At 40.3% G+C, this 18,851-nt stretch overlaps 1 protein-coding gene across 1 annotated transcript; it reads left to right on the forward strand.

Moving 5' to 3' along the window:
* The first annotated feature begins 3,723 nt into the window (after positions 1–3,723).
* Positions 3,724–17,770, forward strand: LOC143883942 (Transducin/WD40 repeat-like superfamily protein). The gene is made up of 4 exons (XM_077387267.1): positions 3,724–4,040; positions 12,554–12,718; positions 16,025–16,509; positions 17,382–17,770. Exons 1-4 carry the CDS (start codon positions 3,773–3,775, stop codon positions 17,751–17,753), a joined length of 1,290 nt encoding a protein of 429 aa, XP_077243382.1. The 5' UTR covers positions 3,724–3,772; the 3' UTR covers positions 17,754–17,770.
* The last annotated feature ends 1,081 nt before the right edge of the window (positions 17,771–18,851 follow it).

The raw sequence follows: 18,851 nt of genomic DNA on the forward strand, positions 1-18,851 counted from the left end.
GACACCGAGGCTTCCTAGTTTTTTTTGAATTCGCAAGATCTTTAGAAGGAAAAGTCAGCAACACAGGTTGATTTTTTAGCGGCTGGCTCTTGCATGTGAAAAGAGCCCAGAGGTTGCCTTTTTGGCAGATTTTATCTTATCCATTTAATTCATTAGTGGCTATTCTATCATGCAATCCGAGAAAGTGCCTTGAAAGAAAAGGTCTTTCGGCAAGAAAAGGGAAATGATCTATTTGGCACCCCTTTTTATTTACTTGGGACAGCACCCTCGGGTGAATTTATGACTAATCTTTTGCATGGTCTTAAATTTCGGTTTCGGCCGAAATTTTGGGGGTCACCGAAACAGGATTTTTTGCCGAAATCCCGAAATTCGGTAAAGGAGCATGAAATGCTGTTTTTTGGGCTGAAATTCGGTAAAGGATTAAAAATTAATATTTTTCCCAAATTTTTCCGAAATTTCCAAACCAAAATTTCGGCCGAAATTTGGTAAGTTTCGGCTGTTTCGGTTTCGGTGTCGGTCTCGACCAAAATCCGAAATTTGGGTCCAAAATTTGAACCATGCTCTTTTGCACTAGAGGGGGCTGTCCCAAGGAAAAAAAGGGGTAAATATATCATTTCCCAACAAAAAGTTGTGAGGGTGCAACCTTCTCTGTCATTTTAGGGGAGAAATGATACATCCGGTGGTCACTGAAACAGACATGCAAAAAAAAGTACAATAAGGCCCACAAGTCAACTCAACTCAACTCACCAAAGCCTTTGTCCCAAACTAGTTGGGGTCGGCTAAATGAATCATTTAGAAAAAATTCATGAAGAAGGTAAAAAGGATCTGCCCAGCTTTAATCTTGGTTCTAGTTGAGTTCTTATACGTGAATCATTTTCTTCCATTCTATCCTATCCAAGGTCATGTTCTCCGTTATGACCTTGGATAGGATAGAATGGAAGTCTTTCTTCACTGTTTCTACCCAAGTTGTTTTCAGTCTGCCCCTACCTCTTTTTACTCCATCAATTTGGCACGAATCGCCTCTTCTCACTGAAGCATCCAAAGGATTACGTTGGATATGTCCAAACCATCTTAAGCAGTGCTCTCCCAGCTTCTCCTCAATTGGAGCCACCCCCACCTTTTTACGAATATCTTCATTTTTAATCCTATCTAGCCTTGTATGGCTGCACATCCATCTAAGTATTCGCATCTCCGCTACACTCTTCTTGTGCACGTGCTGCTTCTTGGTGGCCCAACATGTTGAGCCGTACATCATGGCTGGCCTCACAACTGTCTTATAAAATAATAAGGCCCACATATTTGACTATCTAAGACGGAGACCAACAAATAAATAGTAGATCATCCAAATAGATGGGCCCTACTACAATGTATATTTTTTGGCCACCATATAATTCTCCCATAGAAAGAAAAAATGACAAAGAAGGGTGCACCTTTGTGGCCCTGATTGGATTGCATGATGTTTTTGCAAAAAATATTACAAAAAAAAACCAAATTTTTTTGCTTTTATATTAAGTTTGATTACAAATGAAAAAAGAACTTGTACCACAATGGTCCGAGTTTTTATTTAGGCCATGTTTGGATTGCAAGAAAAAAAATCTTCTGACAAGAAATTGTATCATTCTATGATTTAATTTAGATAGAAATGTTATGATTATTGTTAATTTAGATGGATATTATCATAAAGTAACAAAGTTGCAACAAATTGATATTTCAGTTTTCTTTTTTTAGTGTATTATGAAAGTACTTAACATTTTGAAATATTTTTGCTTTCCAAACTTTTCCAGAAAATTCCTAAAATCCAAACAGGGACATTCAATTTATTACGATATCCTTCTAAATAAGTCTAAAAGTCTTAACTACACCATTTCTAACTAAAACGTGGAGATGAAAATATTTTCCTAAGAATTTTTTTCCACGAGAAATATTTTTCCTGCAATCCAAAGAGGGTTCACTATTTATAAAGGCCTCTATTTGGTTGCTTGTTTTGGGGGGGATTGTAGGTAGGGCTGCAACTCGAGCCGGGTAAAAGCCGACCCGCATCGACCCGGGTAAAACCCGACCCGCATCGACCCGACCCGAAAATAGCTTGGGTCGGGTTCAGGTTTCATGGGTTTCGGGTCGAGCCGGGTTTGAAGGGGCCCGACCCGACCCGACCCGAGTTACATAAGTTATAGTATGTACATTTTTTTCTATTGTTAGTTGAAAGTTAAAGGGATAATTACATTTACACCCCCTCTAGTTTCTTACACATCCACTTCCACCCCTATAGTTTAAAACGTGACAAATACACCCTTGTAGTTTCAATTTGTTTAAGGTAGGCCCCCTCAGCTGAAGGTTTGTCCATAGATTGAAGGGTTAGGATGATCCGATGGAGCTGATTTTTTTTTGCACACCCTAACTATGTCAGGACCCATCAAATGAACGCTTTGGATCATCCAAACAATGTGGGCCCACATTATTTGGATGATTTTTTGGTAGTGTTTGGATTCGGGTAGGGGCCCACATTATTTGGATGATCCAAAGCGTTCATTTGATGGGCCCTGACATAGATATGGTGTGCCCAAAAAAGCAGCTCCATCGGATCATCCTAACCCTTCAATCTATGGACGAACCTTCAGCTGAGGGGGCAAACCTTAAACAAATTGAAACTACAGGGGTGTATTTGTCACGTTTTAAACTATAGGGGTGGAAGTGGATGTGTCAGAAACTAGAGGGGGTGTAAATGTAATTATCCCAAAGTTAAAAGTGAAAACTCACGCACCCACTGTTACTGTATGTGAGTGTAATTTCTGCTTCTATGAGTTGAGTTGATTCAAGTGTTTGATTCAGCATTGTTTGATTGTAATTACAACATTGTTTGATTACAGCATTGTTTGATTCAAGTGTGATGTGAGTGTAATTACATCATTGTTTGATTCAAGTGTAATGTGAGTGTAATTTCTGCTTCTATGAGTTGAGTTGCCTTGCCAAACAAGAATTTTCCTTAAAAATTTGCGTCAACGTGAAAAAATCCGACCCGACCCGAGATTTATCATGGGTAAGGCCGGGTTTGGGAATCGTGGGTTTTCCGAAAAAAAACCCGACCCGACCCGACCCGAGATATTTCTCGGGTAGGGTTGGGTTCTCCAAAACCCGACCCGCCCGACTCGAGTTGCAGCCCTAATTGTAGGAGTTTCAAATGCATGAGATGTCCGAGAGATCTCTTTGGAAGCATGTTTGGTTGTCATTTACACCTTTGACCACTAGACAACTTCTAGACATCATTATTGGTTTTTATTCTAGATGGCGCCTACGTGGCAGAGATGTTCCCCCCCCCCCCATAATCTTCTCCTTTTTTTACCAAAATAGAGAAATTTGTTAGGGGAATTAGGAGAACTTCTTGTCTTATTCTTTTTGTCTTTTTCTCTCTCTTACTTTTCTCTCTCTTCCACCTATATTTTGATAATGACACTCTACATCTTCCGCTAATTTCCTCGGGCAACCAAACACTACTCGCAAATCTCCCTCCTACTATTCTCCCCATCTTCCATTCTTGTCTAGTTCTCTTTGACCAATTTACAGCTATATCCCTCTAAGGAAGTCGTAACTATTTCATTTCTAACTAAAACTTAGGAGATGAAATTATTTTCCTAGGAATTTTTTTCCCACGAGAAATATCTTTCCTGAAATTCAAATGGGCCCACTCTATTAACTGAGACCAAAGGGGAAAGATATATTCGTCCCTTCTTTTTACATTGGACAGCCCCCTCTAGTTTTTTTTTTACCTTGGGCCATGGATCTCCTCTGCAATGCCTATAGAAATTCTTCAGATGAAGACGAAGATGAAAAGCTCGTGATTTCTTCGTCCAAGAGATTGAGACTTGAAAACCAACCTCAACGTACAACAAAACCCTCGTCGGATCTCCGCCGGAATTTTGTCTCCGACCGGCCAAAAGAAGCTCCGATTCCCGGCAGATACGTGTCAAAGAGAGAAAGAGCTTTATCGGCGGTAACTAGGGTTTCTAATCAGAACCCCTCTTCCTCGATCATCACATCTCCTGGTTTTTGCTTCTTCTTAGCCTTCTATTGTTTTTCTTTTTTCACCTTACTTTATTTTTATCAGTGGAGCTACAATTAGGGTTCATGATCTTACTCTGGGAATGATTTTAACATTCTTTGAAAATTTGAAGTTTTGTTGGAACAAAACATTGCTTTGTATTTGTATTCGTTGGAGCTAGAATTATGGTTTTGGTGACCTTCCTCTGTTTGATTCTTATAGTAGGAAACCCTAACGTGGTTGCTTTGTGGGTAATATTGAACTGTGTCTGAAACTTTTGAAATTTTGAATCTGGGGAAAATGTGGTTGTGTTTAAATTCAGTAAACAGGTAAAGGACGCTTGTCAATTTCGCCTACCTTTAAGAAATTATTGGGTTCTCCTTCTAAATTTTAATTTGTACTCAATTTAGTGGAAATTAGACTGTTGGTGTGTGCTAAATCTTTTCTGGTCTCACATTTTCCACTTCTTTTCTTTGATTACAATAGTCATCCCTTCCCATAAAGAAACGAGCCTGACAAACCTTCAAGATACGAGCGTGTACAGTGTTTCTGTGTGAAGTATGGAGAACTGCGGATATAAAATGTGAGAAATACCCATCTATTGAAACCGATGAAGTCTTCTCGTTTGTTAAGGGCTGGAGTTTGGTTTGACTTAATGAGTGTTAAGTGAAGATTTAAGCTTTTTCAGATTATATTTTAGATTTATTTATGTGCTTGTTATGAAGTAAAAATTAACATTTTTTTAGAGTCCGTAACAAGAGAAGGTAAGAAGGCGAGCACAACAGTAAGGTTGCTCCATTGTGATCTGGTGGTCACGGATTTGAGTCCCGGAAACAGCCTCTTTGCAAAGCAAGGTTAAGGCTGCGTACATCTAGCCCTCCCCAGACCCCGTAATGGCAGGAGCCTTGTGCACTGGGCCGCCCTTAACATGAGAAGTTATTGTGCTTTGAAAAGTAGGATACTAACGACTTCAGATTGCATGAGTCTAGAGCCCATAGAACCAAGAATAGGATACTAAATCCCCTAGATAGGTGTCACAACTTTTAATTATGCATTTGGAGATTGAGTCCACCAATCCACCTTCCTATTTCCATCGGAGTCTGTCTGCTGAATTCTGGAAGCAGATCGAAGGTTCGTCAAGGGTACAACCAATATAGCTCTGTGGTGGGGTGGGGGGGTTGTTGAGGGAGATTCAAGGTTGTCCTCCCACTGAATGACTTCAATGATACCCAAGCTACCCGCATGGAAATGGATGGCCGAATAGCTATCATCACATAGATTCCCCTGAGACCGGAAGGTTCAGGTTCCTCTTGCTAAGGACAATTCCATCACACACTCTAAAACCAATCAAATTTTCAAGAGGAACAAGGTAACACCATCTCTCTTATAGCCACATCTTAAAAATCTCTCTTATAACAACATCTCATCACAATTTCACAACAGCACAGCTCGAGTCATTCTATCATGGGTAGAAAGAGCTGAAGGCTGCAGCACCTTGGATGGATTATTCCCCTTTAATCCTCTGCCTTTTCATGTGTTTCTACACCTAGTAGGGAAGACGTGGGATGTTGTTGATAGTCCCAAAAATTGTTTCTTTCCCTGTCAGTGATTAAAATACTTGTATTACAACATGTATTGGTCATCTAAAAAGCCGATCAATATCATCTGACTCCTTAAACGATCGAATTTGAGGTCTGGTCCTCAAATACAGAACTAAAATAGAATTGAAACGGTGCTTCCAATCATTTTCCCATTGAAAAGCTCCTTTAGGACTTCATCATTGAATTTGATATTTGAGTCTCGATTCACTTCCCAAAACTCCTGCAATAATTCTTAGACCCTCTCTTTGAGTTTTGTTGGAATATGTAACTTGCCTAAGGGCATTTAGGACTTTGTACATTCCTTTATGTTTTAGTATAAAGATATGAGTTAGGGGGAGATAACCTTAACTCATTTATTTTCTTTGTCTAAACTTTCGGCTAACATGGTATCAGAGCCTTAGGGTTTTCTGATCCCTGGGGTTCTCTATCAGCCTCCATCTTCTCCGCCCCCCCCACCCTTCTTGCCGCGAAACCCAACTCCGGGCCAAGTCTCCTGGTCCTGTACCCCCGCGCAGCAACCCCCCACACATTTTCTACCGCGGAAATCACCAGTTTGGAAATTTTTTTCTAGTACCGAGGATTTGTACCCCTCCAAAATTTTCCAGGAAAATATTTCCTGACCCCCCCCCGCCAAAATCACTTTCCTGGAAATAAGTTTCCAGGGCTGTGTTTTGCCTCGCATCAGAATTTTTTTTTTTTCCAGCCCCAATTACTAGGTTTGTTGGTAAGCCTCACACCCCAAGTTTTTCAACCCACATCATTTTTCCTCCTCTTCCTTTCATCCCTTGGTAAACCCTACCACTCTTTTCTCCCTGTTATTATGTGTTAGATCTTCATCTCTTACCCTACTTTGATTCTAGTTTGTCTTTGCGGCTCCCATCTGTGCCTCATGGCTTCCCTCTTGTCAAGCTTCGTCGATGCCCGTCATTCTTGGAGCCGCGTCTAGCTTTCTTAGCGTATCTTAGTTTGCCCACCTATTATGTTATCTCCTGTTATTCGTCTTGGTTTGGATTGTCTGTTTCTTTCTTGCTTGTTGTTATGGAGGAGGTGCTTGACAATCCTTCCACATGAGTGGCTCCTGGTGTTCATCCGACACCCTCTTTGGCGTCTTCTTCGTCATCATCTCTCTCTGTGGAAGGATCATTCCCACATATCACTACTGTTAAGTTGGATGGGGCAAACTACGTTGCTTGGAAAGTAGCTGTCGAGAAGTATCTTATTGCCCGTGGGAAAGCCCACGTCATTCGTCGTGATCCTCCTCCTACGACGGATCCCACCTTTGATCTATGGGAACAGGAGGATGCTCTTGTTTGTACCCTTCTGTGGCAGAGTATGGCCCCTCACGTCTCTGGGCCCTTGATGCTTCTGCCTACTGCGAAACGGATCTGGGATCAGGTTACTCTTCTTTACTCTGACGTGACAAACATTAGTCGGAACTGCTCTACCTATTCTGAGTGGGTGCGTTTCCACCGTGGTGATCTTCCTCTTGCCACCCATTACAGCCAATTCATTGGCCTCTGTCAGCAACTTGATGTTTACATGCCGCTTACCACGGATCTCACAGAGGCTGCCCGTCAGAGGGATCAGATCCGTGTTGTGCAGTACCTTGAGAGTTTGGGTCCAGAGTACATGCATCTTCGTCAGCAGATTATCGGTTCTGGCGCTATTCCTTCCCTTACTAAGGTTTACTCCCGCGTCCAGCAGTGCTCTCCTGGTGATCCAGTGATATTTGTTCCTATTGATGGTTCTACTCTCGCGACCTATGATGGCAGTACTCGCCCGCCTCGTGGTGGAGCCTCCTCTGGTCGTGGCCATGGCCGTGCCGGCCGTGGTGGTGCTCGTTCTTTTTGCACTCACTGTCAGCGTGAGGGACATTATATTGACCATTGCTATACCCTGCATCCCGAGCTTCGTCAGGCACGCTCGGCTCACATGGGTGCTACTACTGCTTCGGCTTCAGATTGCGCTCCCTCTGCTTCTGTTCCTGCACCAGCTGATTCCACCTATACATTATCCCGTGCCGATTATGAGGAGTTCCAGCGTCTGCGGCTCAGTTCTCGTCCTCCCTCTGCAGGTTTCGCCCAGCCAGGTAGTTCACCCACTACCCTCTATCTAGCTCAGGGTCATGGATCATTGACTCTGGCGCATCCAATCACCTAACTAGTAACTCTTCTCAGCTTCATTCTTTTCACTCTTCTCGTCTCCCTCTCAGTCTATCACCTTGCTGATGGGTCCACTACACCTATTGCTGGTGTTGGTCATATCTCCTCTCATCCTGCTCTTACCTTATCTTTTGTTTTATGTGTACCAAAATCACCATTTAGTTTACTTTCAGTTAGCCAAATTCCTAAATCTCTTCATTTTTCTGTCTCATTTTTCCCATCTTACTGTTTGTTTCAGGATCTCTCGACTGGGAAGACGATTGGAACGGGTCGTGAGGTAGATGGACTCTATCATCTTGACTGTCGGCATCCTACTGTCTTACATAGCTCTGTGGATACATTTCAGTGGCATTGTCGCCTGGGGCATCCTTCACTTCAGCGGCTGCAGCAGACTTCTCTGGTTCCCAGACCTTTTTCTAGTTTTCAGTCGAGTCCTGTGAACTCGAGAAGCACCGTCGTGTGTCATTTCCATCCCGGATCATTAGTCGAGTGTCTAGTCGAGTGTTTTGTCCATTTGAATTAGTCCATTCTGATGTATGGGGACCCTCTAGGGTTGCGTCTAGTACTGGCTTTCGGTATTTTATTGTGTTTATTGATGACTTCTCACGCATGACCTGGTTATATTTACTGAAGAGTCGATCCGACGTGTTCTTTGCTTTTCGCACATTTCATTCTGAAATTAAGAATCAATATAATTGCAATATTAAATGTATTCGTACTGACAATGCTAGAGAATATTTTTCTGATACTAATGGCTTTCAATCCTATCTCTCCCAACATGGGATTTTACATCAGTCTTCATGTGCGTACACCTCTCAACAGAATGATGTTGCTGAGAGGAAACTTTGTTATTTGCTTGAAGTAGGTCGCACTCTTCTTTTTCAGATGACTGTTCCTAAGGCATGCTGGAGTGATGCCCTTCTCACGGCGTGTTTCTTAGCAAATCGCCTTCCTTCCTCTGTCTTAGAGGGTGCCTCTTCTTTCGAGATTTTATCTCCTAGTAAGGAACAGTTTCCTCTGACACCTCGTGTATTTGGATGCGTTTGTTTTGGTCATCACCTTGGACCTGGCCGTGACAAACTCGATCCCCGGTCTGAGCGTTGTTTTTCTAGGGTATTCCCGTATGCAGAAAGGCTATCGTTGCTATAACCCTCATCTGCGTCGCTGGTTTGTCTCAGCCGATGTTACGTTCTTTGAGTCTGAGGCATTCTTCCAACATGGCGCGGCATCTTTCACCCCTTCTCTCGAGTCCGAGGTCTCGCTTCCCTTACCAGATCTACCTGCTTCTCTTCCGTCATTTCCTATTTCCGTGCGGCCAGCTTCTGCAACTTCTACTTCTTCTGCCACGTTGGAGAAGCCAGCTCCACCTAAAATTACACAGCAGTATCAGCGACGCCAAGTTACAGATATGTCTCTTCTACCTCCTCTCGCACAATCATCTTCTGAGCCGATGATCCTTCTCTCCCGCTCTCAGGTATCTTCTCTTCCGCCTTTCTCTGTTGTTTCTGATTCTCCTATTGCATATCGTACGAGATCTCGTTCCACTGCACATCCTATTTCAAATTTTGTTTCTTATGATAAGCTCACCAGTACCTTCCAGAGCTTTGTTTCCTCCTTGTCTTCTATGTCTTTACCACAGTCAGTGGCTGAGGCTCTTGACCATTCTGGCTGGCGTGATGCTATGAACCTAGAAATGGGCACTCTTCATAGTAATGATACATGGGATCTGGTTTCCCTACCCGCTGGTGCCCGTCCTGTTGGTTGTCGGTGGGTTTTCTCCATCAAATACCTCCCTGATGGTACTGTCGAGCGCTTAAAAGCACGGTTAGTCGCAAAATGATACACTCAGACTTTTGGTGTTGACTACACTGAGACCTTCAGTCCCGTTGCGAAAATTCCCTCTGTCTGTGTGCTCCTGTCTCTTGCTGTTAATCATAACTGGCCCCTTCATCAGCTGGATGTGAAGAATGCTTTCCTCCATGGCGACCTGACTGAGGAGGCGTATATGGAGCAACCACCAGGGTTTGTTGCTCAGGGGGAGACTTCCTCCTATGTGTGGCGCCTACGCAAGTCAATCCGGTCTTCCATGAGCGCACCAAGCATATTGAAGTGGATTGTCATTTTATCCGTCAAAGAATCCAGAAAAGAGAGATTTGCACTGTGTTTACTCGGTCAGGGGGCCAATTAGCTGATATGTTTACAAAGTCCTTAAATAAGTCAAAATTGAGTGATATATGTAACAAGCTAGGAATGTATGATATCTACATTCCAGCTTGAGGGGGAGTGTTGGAATATGTAACTTGCCTAAGGGCATTTAGGACTTTGTACATTTCTTTATGTTTTAGTATAAAGATATGAGTCAGGAGGAGATAACCCTAACTCATTTATTTTCTCTGTCTAAACTTTCGGCTAACAAGTTTGATGTTTTTGCTACTGTCTGAACCATTATTCATATTTTCTTTTATCAGACATGTACCTCATGATGTGAACATTTTTTCCAACCTTTAGCCCTGGCCAGTCGGTGAGATCTTGAAGACCAAATACTAGTCCATTCAAATAGCTGACCAACCTAGCAACACAACCACAAAATCTAAAAGAAGAAAAAGGCAAAAAAAGGTCCTAGAGATGTTGGAAAACACAGTGCACGATGGAAACTACTTTTTAGTCATATCCAGGACCAGGTTTTACATAGGATTAATTTTAAATATTTTGGTTCTTTATCTTTTATTGTTTCGTTAATCGAATTGCCCATTGTAGCAACATAGGGATACCTGCAAAAGCCTTGAACTCGATACCTTGAGGAACTCTACACCATGTGACTAAGCCAACTCTTAAGACATGGAAGAAGCCATCATATAATAGCCCTTGTGATTGGGACAACAGAACAGCACTATGATTGGAGATTTTTAGTCTTTTTTCCGATATTATGATTTGGATTCGGGACTGATTTATATGGCTTCCTTGTGATCTTCACCACAGAACTAAGCATTCCATCCATAAGCCTAAATTACTAAGTACTCATTTTCCTTCTGTCTGTCAAATATCGATATCAGTCACCATATAGACTGATGGCCAAAATGATATGTTTCTACAGTATCAGTGAAACACCTTTGAAAATGGTGATATGGATCCTCAAGGTCCCAAAACATAGTGATGCGAAATGTTTCGACCATTTTTTGTGTTTACTTTTATTTTTATTGATTTTTTCATACACCCTTCAACTAAAAACTATGATTTGTTAATTTTAATAAAGATAGAAAATAATTTATAGAAGAACTCTTGAGCGAAATGATATCATCAATGAAGCGTTATATATTTAGTACCAGATGGTTAGAGATGAAATGCATTTGTGCAGAGGTGGCAATAGAGAATTTCCTTTCGGTTTTAGGGTTAAATCCTCTCTACCCACGCTTAAATAGGAAGACAATTGAAAGGGTTACATGTGAGGCAACCCTAAAGGCATTCTGAAGTCCACATTTTAGATTTCTAATGTAGTGTGGGTCCATGTTAAATACCAGAGAAGTGATGTTGGAATGTAGTGGTACTTTAACCCCAGAAAGCACAAGTTTCAACTGAAATAAATAACAATTATACAGTCAAAAAGCAAGATGTAAATGAGCATCTCCAAAAATGAAAAGAGACATCCATTCCAGGTGCTAATCACCTGATATCAAGGTTCAATCCGTGCCGGTTGGTGAATTGGCCAATGAGGAATAGTTTTCTTTTTCTTTTTCTTTTTTTTTCGTTCTCTTTTGTTACACGATCCTGAAAATACAATCAATGTATGCTTTCTGCCAGACTCCTGTTAACTATTATTTTAATGATTTTTGACATTTTGTATAAAAAATCTGTATGTAGTTTATGTAATACTCAAATGTTTCTAATACGCTTAACCAAGCCTGCCATATCTGCTTGTCTACCAATTTTTCTATCCACCACAAGAACTAGAAGTTCAAAAACAAGTAGCGCCTGAAGGAATGAACAATATACTTATTCAATACACTAAAAGAATGTATTGGTTCAAGAGTATATTCATTTGATATTTAGGTATTTTTTAGGCCAAATCACCACATATTGTTGCTTTTGCATGGTCACTTCCAAGTATTGCATGTGGTCACTAACTGTTAAGGATGTGAATGCAACCTACCTCTTACTAGGTCACTAACGAGTCAAAACAGCTTATGAGGGTTTCTACACAGTGCTTTCGGAAGTGATACTTATGAGGTATTAAGTGTCTGGCGTCAGCACATCCTTAAACTTAGATAGACACCTATATTTTACGAGATCTGGTCACACAGTCACATTTCATTAATAATTCAAAACAGCTTATAAGGGTGCCTTCGGAAGTGATACTTATGAGGTACTAAGTGTCTTGCATCAGCACATCCTTAAACTTAGACACTCATATTTTACGGGATCTGGCCATGCAGTCACATTTTGTGATATTACTTTATAATTCTGGCACAGTACAGCTAACTCAATACATGATGTTTCATGTTCTTTCTCAAATAAACTAAAATGAACTATCTTTATTGTGTTTTTTTTAGGGCGATGATATTGTCACCCCCCCTGCGTACGCATTCGCCCCCCTTATTAATGCTTTTTGACGTCAAATCAAGCCAAAAGGGGAGCGAATGCGTAATTTAGGGGGGGTGACAATATCATCGCCCTTTTTTTATCATGATCTTGATTTAATTTTTTGTATCTCAATTGCTAAGAGCATCTATCCTGAATTGTTTCTTCTTGTTTTTCAGTTGTGGGCAGTATCTCAGATTCAGATTTACAATATGATATTTCATCATCATTGAGGTGTCAAACACAGGGTTGTGCGCACCTCAGTAGAATCCCAGAAAGGCTCTCTGTCCCTCTAAACAGCCATACAAAGGCTGTAAATGCCATAAACTGGTCACCAACTCATTGTGCGCTTTTATCTACCCCTTATTCTGTTAAGATAAATTTCTGACACTATTTATCACTTTGTTCAGCTCTTTATTGTTTAAATTTTTATTGTTCATGTTATGGTATTATTATCATTTCTGATCCCATGACTGACTTGCATAATTTTATTTTCCATTTTTACTCAAAACTGTCAAAGCATCAGGTAATTGTGATGCTTAGTTTGTAACATATAAAACATTATTGAAGGAAAAACATACACTGGAAAGACACAATGGTTCTTACCAGCACTTTGGTCTAAACTTGTGACATGTAAAATAATATTCCTCTTTCCAATGTGGAAGAAGGATGTGCAACTGGTAAAGAGTTAAATTCAAGTACACAACATGTCCATATAGAATTTATTGTAGATATATGCTATAGCTAACCACTTGGCCGCAAAGTGTGTCATTTACTCCTATGTTTTGCTCATAGAATGACATCCACTTCAATATGCCATGTCTTCTCATGAGATACAGGAAACACAATCATGTGGGCTGTGGAGTACAGCTATAAAATTAAGAGTAAATAATAAAAGACACAATATCATATCAATTATTAAAGTCCCAAACATCAAATGACAAACAACAATCATAAAAAATTGGCAACTCGTCGTTGTTGTCCTCATTATAGTCGCCTCCCTCCTCGATACATAATACCCTCAAGCACATGCATTTTGCTTGACTGGTTGAAACTGCTTCGATTTGTTTGAACTTTGAACGCCTCATCTGTCTTCTTTCTCACAAGAGGGTGCTTGACTGGTTGAAACTGCTTCGATTTGTTTGAACTTTGAACTCCTCATCTGTCTTCTTTTTCACAAGAGGGTTTTCAAAGGCTTCTTCCAATGCTGAAGGGAAAGGGGGTCTTTCGAAAGAAAGTCTTATTTTCTTTTATACAAAACTTAGGATAAATTGCATGAATCGTATGATGTATGATTGAATTGTAAAACTCATTAAAAAATCGCAAGATTCATACAAGTTAAAGATTCGATCATGGGATTCAAATTGAAATCTACAGGAATTGGTTTAAGTCGTAAATCGTAAGATTTTCAAAACAATAATTCTAAATTTCTAATACATTATAATTTTCCTATCTAGGGACCGTGCAAACTTGTCTAAATGACCCGTATGGTAAACCACTCAAAATGCATATTCTACACAAGCGTGAATGCGCACACCCTTGAAGGCACTCATGCATGTGAGACGAGCCATAAAAAATCGAGTGGACTGAATTGTGTATTTACAAAGCTAAATAAAGTTGCCATTCAAAGAAAAAAAAAGATAAATAAAGTTGCCGGCATAATTGAAGGCTTGCCATTATTGCTCTAACATCATCCACTACTTCTAAGGAACAAGGCTTGCCATTATTGCTCTAACATCATCCACTACTTCTAAGGAACAAATTCATTTAGGCCACGTTTGGATACCCACAAGATTTGGATTTGGATTTAGTTGATATTTTGAACTGGATCAGATCCTTAGATTTCCAAATCAGCTACAGCAGTGCAAAAAATTCCGATTTTCAAATCTGTTCTGCAAGACATTATTTGGAAATCAATATTTTTGGTAACTTCCTTCACCGTCGCTGCTCTGGCAGCAGCAAGATATCCCTCCCTCCTTCCCTCTCTCTCTCTCTCTCTCTTTCTTTCTCTCTTAAAACATAATCATGACGATGATTGATGTATTTTGTATCCAAAACTCAAATACAAATGCATGAGGTATCCAAACGGGCCCTTAGTTTCTTGGTTTATGAATCAAGCTTTGGGCACTTTCTTTGAGCAATAAGTTTTAGGCTCTTCCTGGTGATGGTTTTAAGGATGGTGTTAAACTTTTATGAGTTTCGACATCCTTAATAGCTCAATGGTAGAGTGCAACTGTTCAGGGAATCTGATCCTACTGAAGTTTTTTATAAATATCTGTTTTTGGGCTTGCTTTCTGGTAATGTTTGCAAGTGAGAATGCACATTAATCTGTTAACATTGTACCTTAGAATGGTTAAAGTGACAATTAAGGTGCGTGACTCACCTCTTGCCTCAAACGCCCTGACTCATAACGCCTCAAGGTGTAATGCACTTGAGGAATATGCATAGATGTCTCTTGAAACCCATGGTTAGTACATGTGCAGAGAAAGATCAAATCCTGCAGAATGCAATTAGTTATCCATGGAGAATGAAGGACTATATCATATGTGTCCTCATAGTTGTCAACCCGTGACTCGACTCGTGACTCGATTTCTTAATTTTATGACTCGTGAATCGACTCGACTCATGATTCGTAAGAGTTTTTGAAAAGAGTAGAGATGTAGTTGAAAAAACTATCATTATATCTCAAAAGATGAAACATGTAAAAAAAAATATAACCCAATTGCACATAGATAAAGCACTAAGCCAAAAATATCCATCATCCATCCATAATATAAACTAAGCACGTAACTTTCCAAATGTCATTCACCTTTTGCAGAAAAAGTTTTTCCTGGAAAGTATTTTCCCCTACATCATGTTTTGATCTTTTGATGGGGTGGGGTGGAGCCCATATTCTATACCCAAGAATAGTATGGGTAGGGTCCACTATTTTACCCTTGATCCGATGAGCCCATCAACTCTATCCAAACCTATGCATACACCGTAGGACCAATTTATTTTTTTTTAAAATGGTTTGGACTAATTATTTTACACCTCATGCTATGAATGGGTGGGGTCCAATATTTAATGACCATGCCTAGGATTGGTGGGGCCCACTGTCTCTACCCAAACTAATGCAGAAAGTGGGGCCCACCATTTTACCCCTAATGTTATTGGTGGTGTCCACCGTCCCTACCCAAACCTATGCAGTTGACTGGAGCCCGCCATTTTACATCTCATGTTTTGATGGCTAGTAAATAACTACTTGCTTGTAACTTACAAAAATAATTAAGTTTTAAGTTCCTACCTCCAAGTTTTCAACCATCAAAGCAAGAAAGCCCAGGCCCAACGACTCGATTTAACTCGTAAGAGTCATAGTGTTTTTACTCGACTCGGAGCAACTCGTAAGAGTCACCAGATGACTCGTAAGAGTTTTCGACAGAGGTGACTTGCATGGGCGACTCGACTCGAAAGCCCGGCGACTCGACTCGACTCGAGAGTTGACTCGTACGACTCGTAAGAGTTTGACAACTATGTGTACTTGTCATTTAATATCTTGAGGAATATCTGTTTTTTAGTAATAGGAGCATTTTCCGGGCCTCAAAAAGATAGTATTTGGGTGCTTAAGTTTTTCTTATAATTTTACTATCCTAACGAAATTAGTGTTGCAGCCCATCTTCTTGCATCTGCCGGAATGGATCAAACTATCTGCATATGGAATGTGTGGAGCAAAGATGAGAAGAAAGCACGAATTTTCAGTTTCCATAATGCGGCAGTCAAGGATGTGAAATGGTCACAGGAAGGTTTGTCTCTGCTTTCTTGTGGATATGACTACTCATCAAGGCTAGTCGATGTTGAGAAGGGGATAGAAACACAGGTGTTCAAGGAGGATCAAATTGTGGGGGCCATTAGGCTCCATCCAGACAACACCAGTCTCTTTCTTTCTGGAGGATCAAAAGGCTATCTAAGACTATGGGATATAAGGGTCGGCAAGGTAGTGCAGGAGTATCTTCGAGGTCTTGGCCCAATCCTTGATGTCGAATTCAGTGTAGATGCCAGACATTTCATCTCTTCCAGTGATGTCTCCAGGGGCAATGTCAGTGAAAAATCTATTATTGTTTGGGATGTCATGCGACAAGTTCCTTTGTCTAACCAGGTAAGAGACCCAATCACCTCCCCCTCATCTATTACGGGGATAGTCTTAAGGATCAACATCTTATCAGATAATCAAGTAATAGTCTTAAGGATCAATGTTTTGTCAGATAATCAGATAATCTTGTCATTGTTCAGTAACAGACTAAAGAACCACTTTATAATCTGTTTTTGTTTGCCTTATCTAATACTTTCCCTAATAATTTTTGTGCAACAACCACTTAATAATCTGTTTTTGTTTGCCTTATCTAATATTTTTCTTAATAAAGTTTTGTGCAATTTTATCAGCATGGCATCATTTTTTGTGAAATGACAATGTGTCGGATACTTATTTCTTTATTGCCACATAAGAAATATCTTATACTTAGTGGTGTCCATCTGTTGCCCCTCATTTCTGGTCCACAGAAATGCAGTTAGATTTTATTATGTGCCAACCACTATTCTACAGTATCCAAAAACTACCTGATGGGGTAATGGCTTTCATTTTCTAGTTGTGTTCAATTTATTTCAATTTGTTGATCTTTTTATGAGCCGACAAAGGGAAAAAAGAAACAATGGACATACTTGTTGGCAAAAGAAAAAGGTGGCATTGATGTCACTTTCAATAGTAAGTTTTTTATCTTTTTTTGAATGGTTTCAGCACTAAGAATTTGTTACAATAATAGTTATTGTAGAACTCCAGAATTTTGTCAGTGTAGTCTCAAGTCTCAACAATATCTACTATAAAAAAATGCATTTAAGCATGTAAATTAATGGATTCTTTAAATTTCAACCTCTTGCTTGATGATCTTCGTAGAACTAGATCAAAAACAAACAAAATGATACAGTACTTCGAAAACTAACCTGCCTGCGCAATGTTTTCACTCTTTGTATCAGGTTTACGTGGAGGCCTATACCTGCCCTTGTGTTAAGTATCACCCGTTCGATTCTTGTTTTGTCGCACAGTCAAATGGAAACTACATTGCGATTTTTTCTTCAAGGCCCCCTTTCAAGTTAGACAGATACAGAAGGTATGAGAAGCACGGGGTATCGGGCTTCCCAATCAAGTGCAATTTCAGTTTGGATGGTGAGACACTTGCCTCAGGATCCTCTGATGGCTGTATATTCTTATACAATTATAAATCCACTGATCTTTTAAGGAAAATTAAGGCTCATGAACAAGCATGTATAGATGTTGCTTTCCATCCCCGCCTGCCTAATGTGATCGCATCTTGCAGTTGGAATGGTGATGTTTCTGTCTTTGAATGAGATCATTTTTGTGCCTCTGTCTTTCTATTGATTTTTATTGCATTTAAGATTAGGAATGTGCCTCCCATTTTTTTTCTGGTTCGACGTCAACCCAGCAAATGGGCGTTAATTAAGTGTGATAATCCAGTTTGGGCTCTGTGGGATAATCTCCAAAATGGAATAATTAAATTAGCAGTGTGACTTGAAATATAATTATGTTATGCTCTTTCCAACAGAGCCGTCTAGGGAATATCTAAGTCGCTTTGGGTTGTCTGGTTGTTGGTCATCTGAGCTGTAAGTGCCATTTACAGTTACAGACATGGATGGTGAAATGCTGCCAAAATTTTCAGTCTCAAGGGTTTCCAAATAAATATATATAAATATATTGGGATTCATTTCTCCTCTTCCTGTCTTTCCATGAGAAGGAAAGAAACATTTGATTTCTTCTGTGTTCAGGTCTGCATGTCATCAGGACTACTTTTTTCAGGTTTATATCAGACGACGAAAACAAAAGGAATTTGCTAAGCTCCATCGCAAAAGGCTTTTTGCGGCTGGTCTGTTGCAGTTCAGACCAGCCACCTCGTGAATGGAGACAAAAACTGTTGTCTTCATTAACGAGGTGGCTGGTCTGATGTGCGACAGACCAGCCATGAAAACCCTTTTGCGATGGACGCTAGCAATTCCCAAAAAAAATTATTTAAAATATATTGGTCTGATGTGCGACAGACCTATCCACATCTCCTCAAGCACTATCCGGATATGCCAGCCTTCCTCTAATCGACAATGGTCCACCTAAGTATTCCTCTTGAATATGTGATCACCATATACACCCATATAAAGCAATGCAACAATCATGTTACCCTAATGCCTATGTTTTTCTCAACTTCTACATAAATGTGCTCGCCACCAAAACAGGTCCTTATTCCCCCAAGTAATTCATTTTCAAAAGTATGCTGAAAACTGTGTCGTCCATATGACTGCAATCTTCCACCAATGTTACTGCAATCTTCCACCAATGTTACTGTAATTCAAGATGTGCCATTAAAAAAAAGGGGGAAAAGGAATAAGGAATGTTACTGTATGGGTACTTGTGGTCAAGCCATTGGTCTCACCGGGGTC

The sequence above is a fragment of the Tasmannia lanceolata genome, unplaced genomic scaffold, assembly GCF_043159265.1.
Source record: "Tasmannia lanceolata isolate RefF3 unplaced genomic scaffold, GAP_Taslan_0.1 ptg000008l, whole genome shotgun sequence".
Lineage (NCBI taxonomy): Eukaryota > Viridiplantae > Streptophyta > Magnoliopsida > Canellales > Winteraceae > Tasmannia > Tasmannia lanceolata.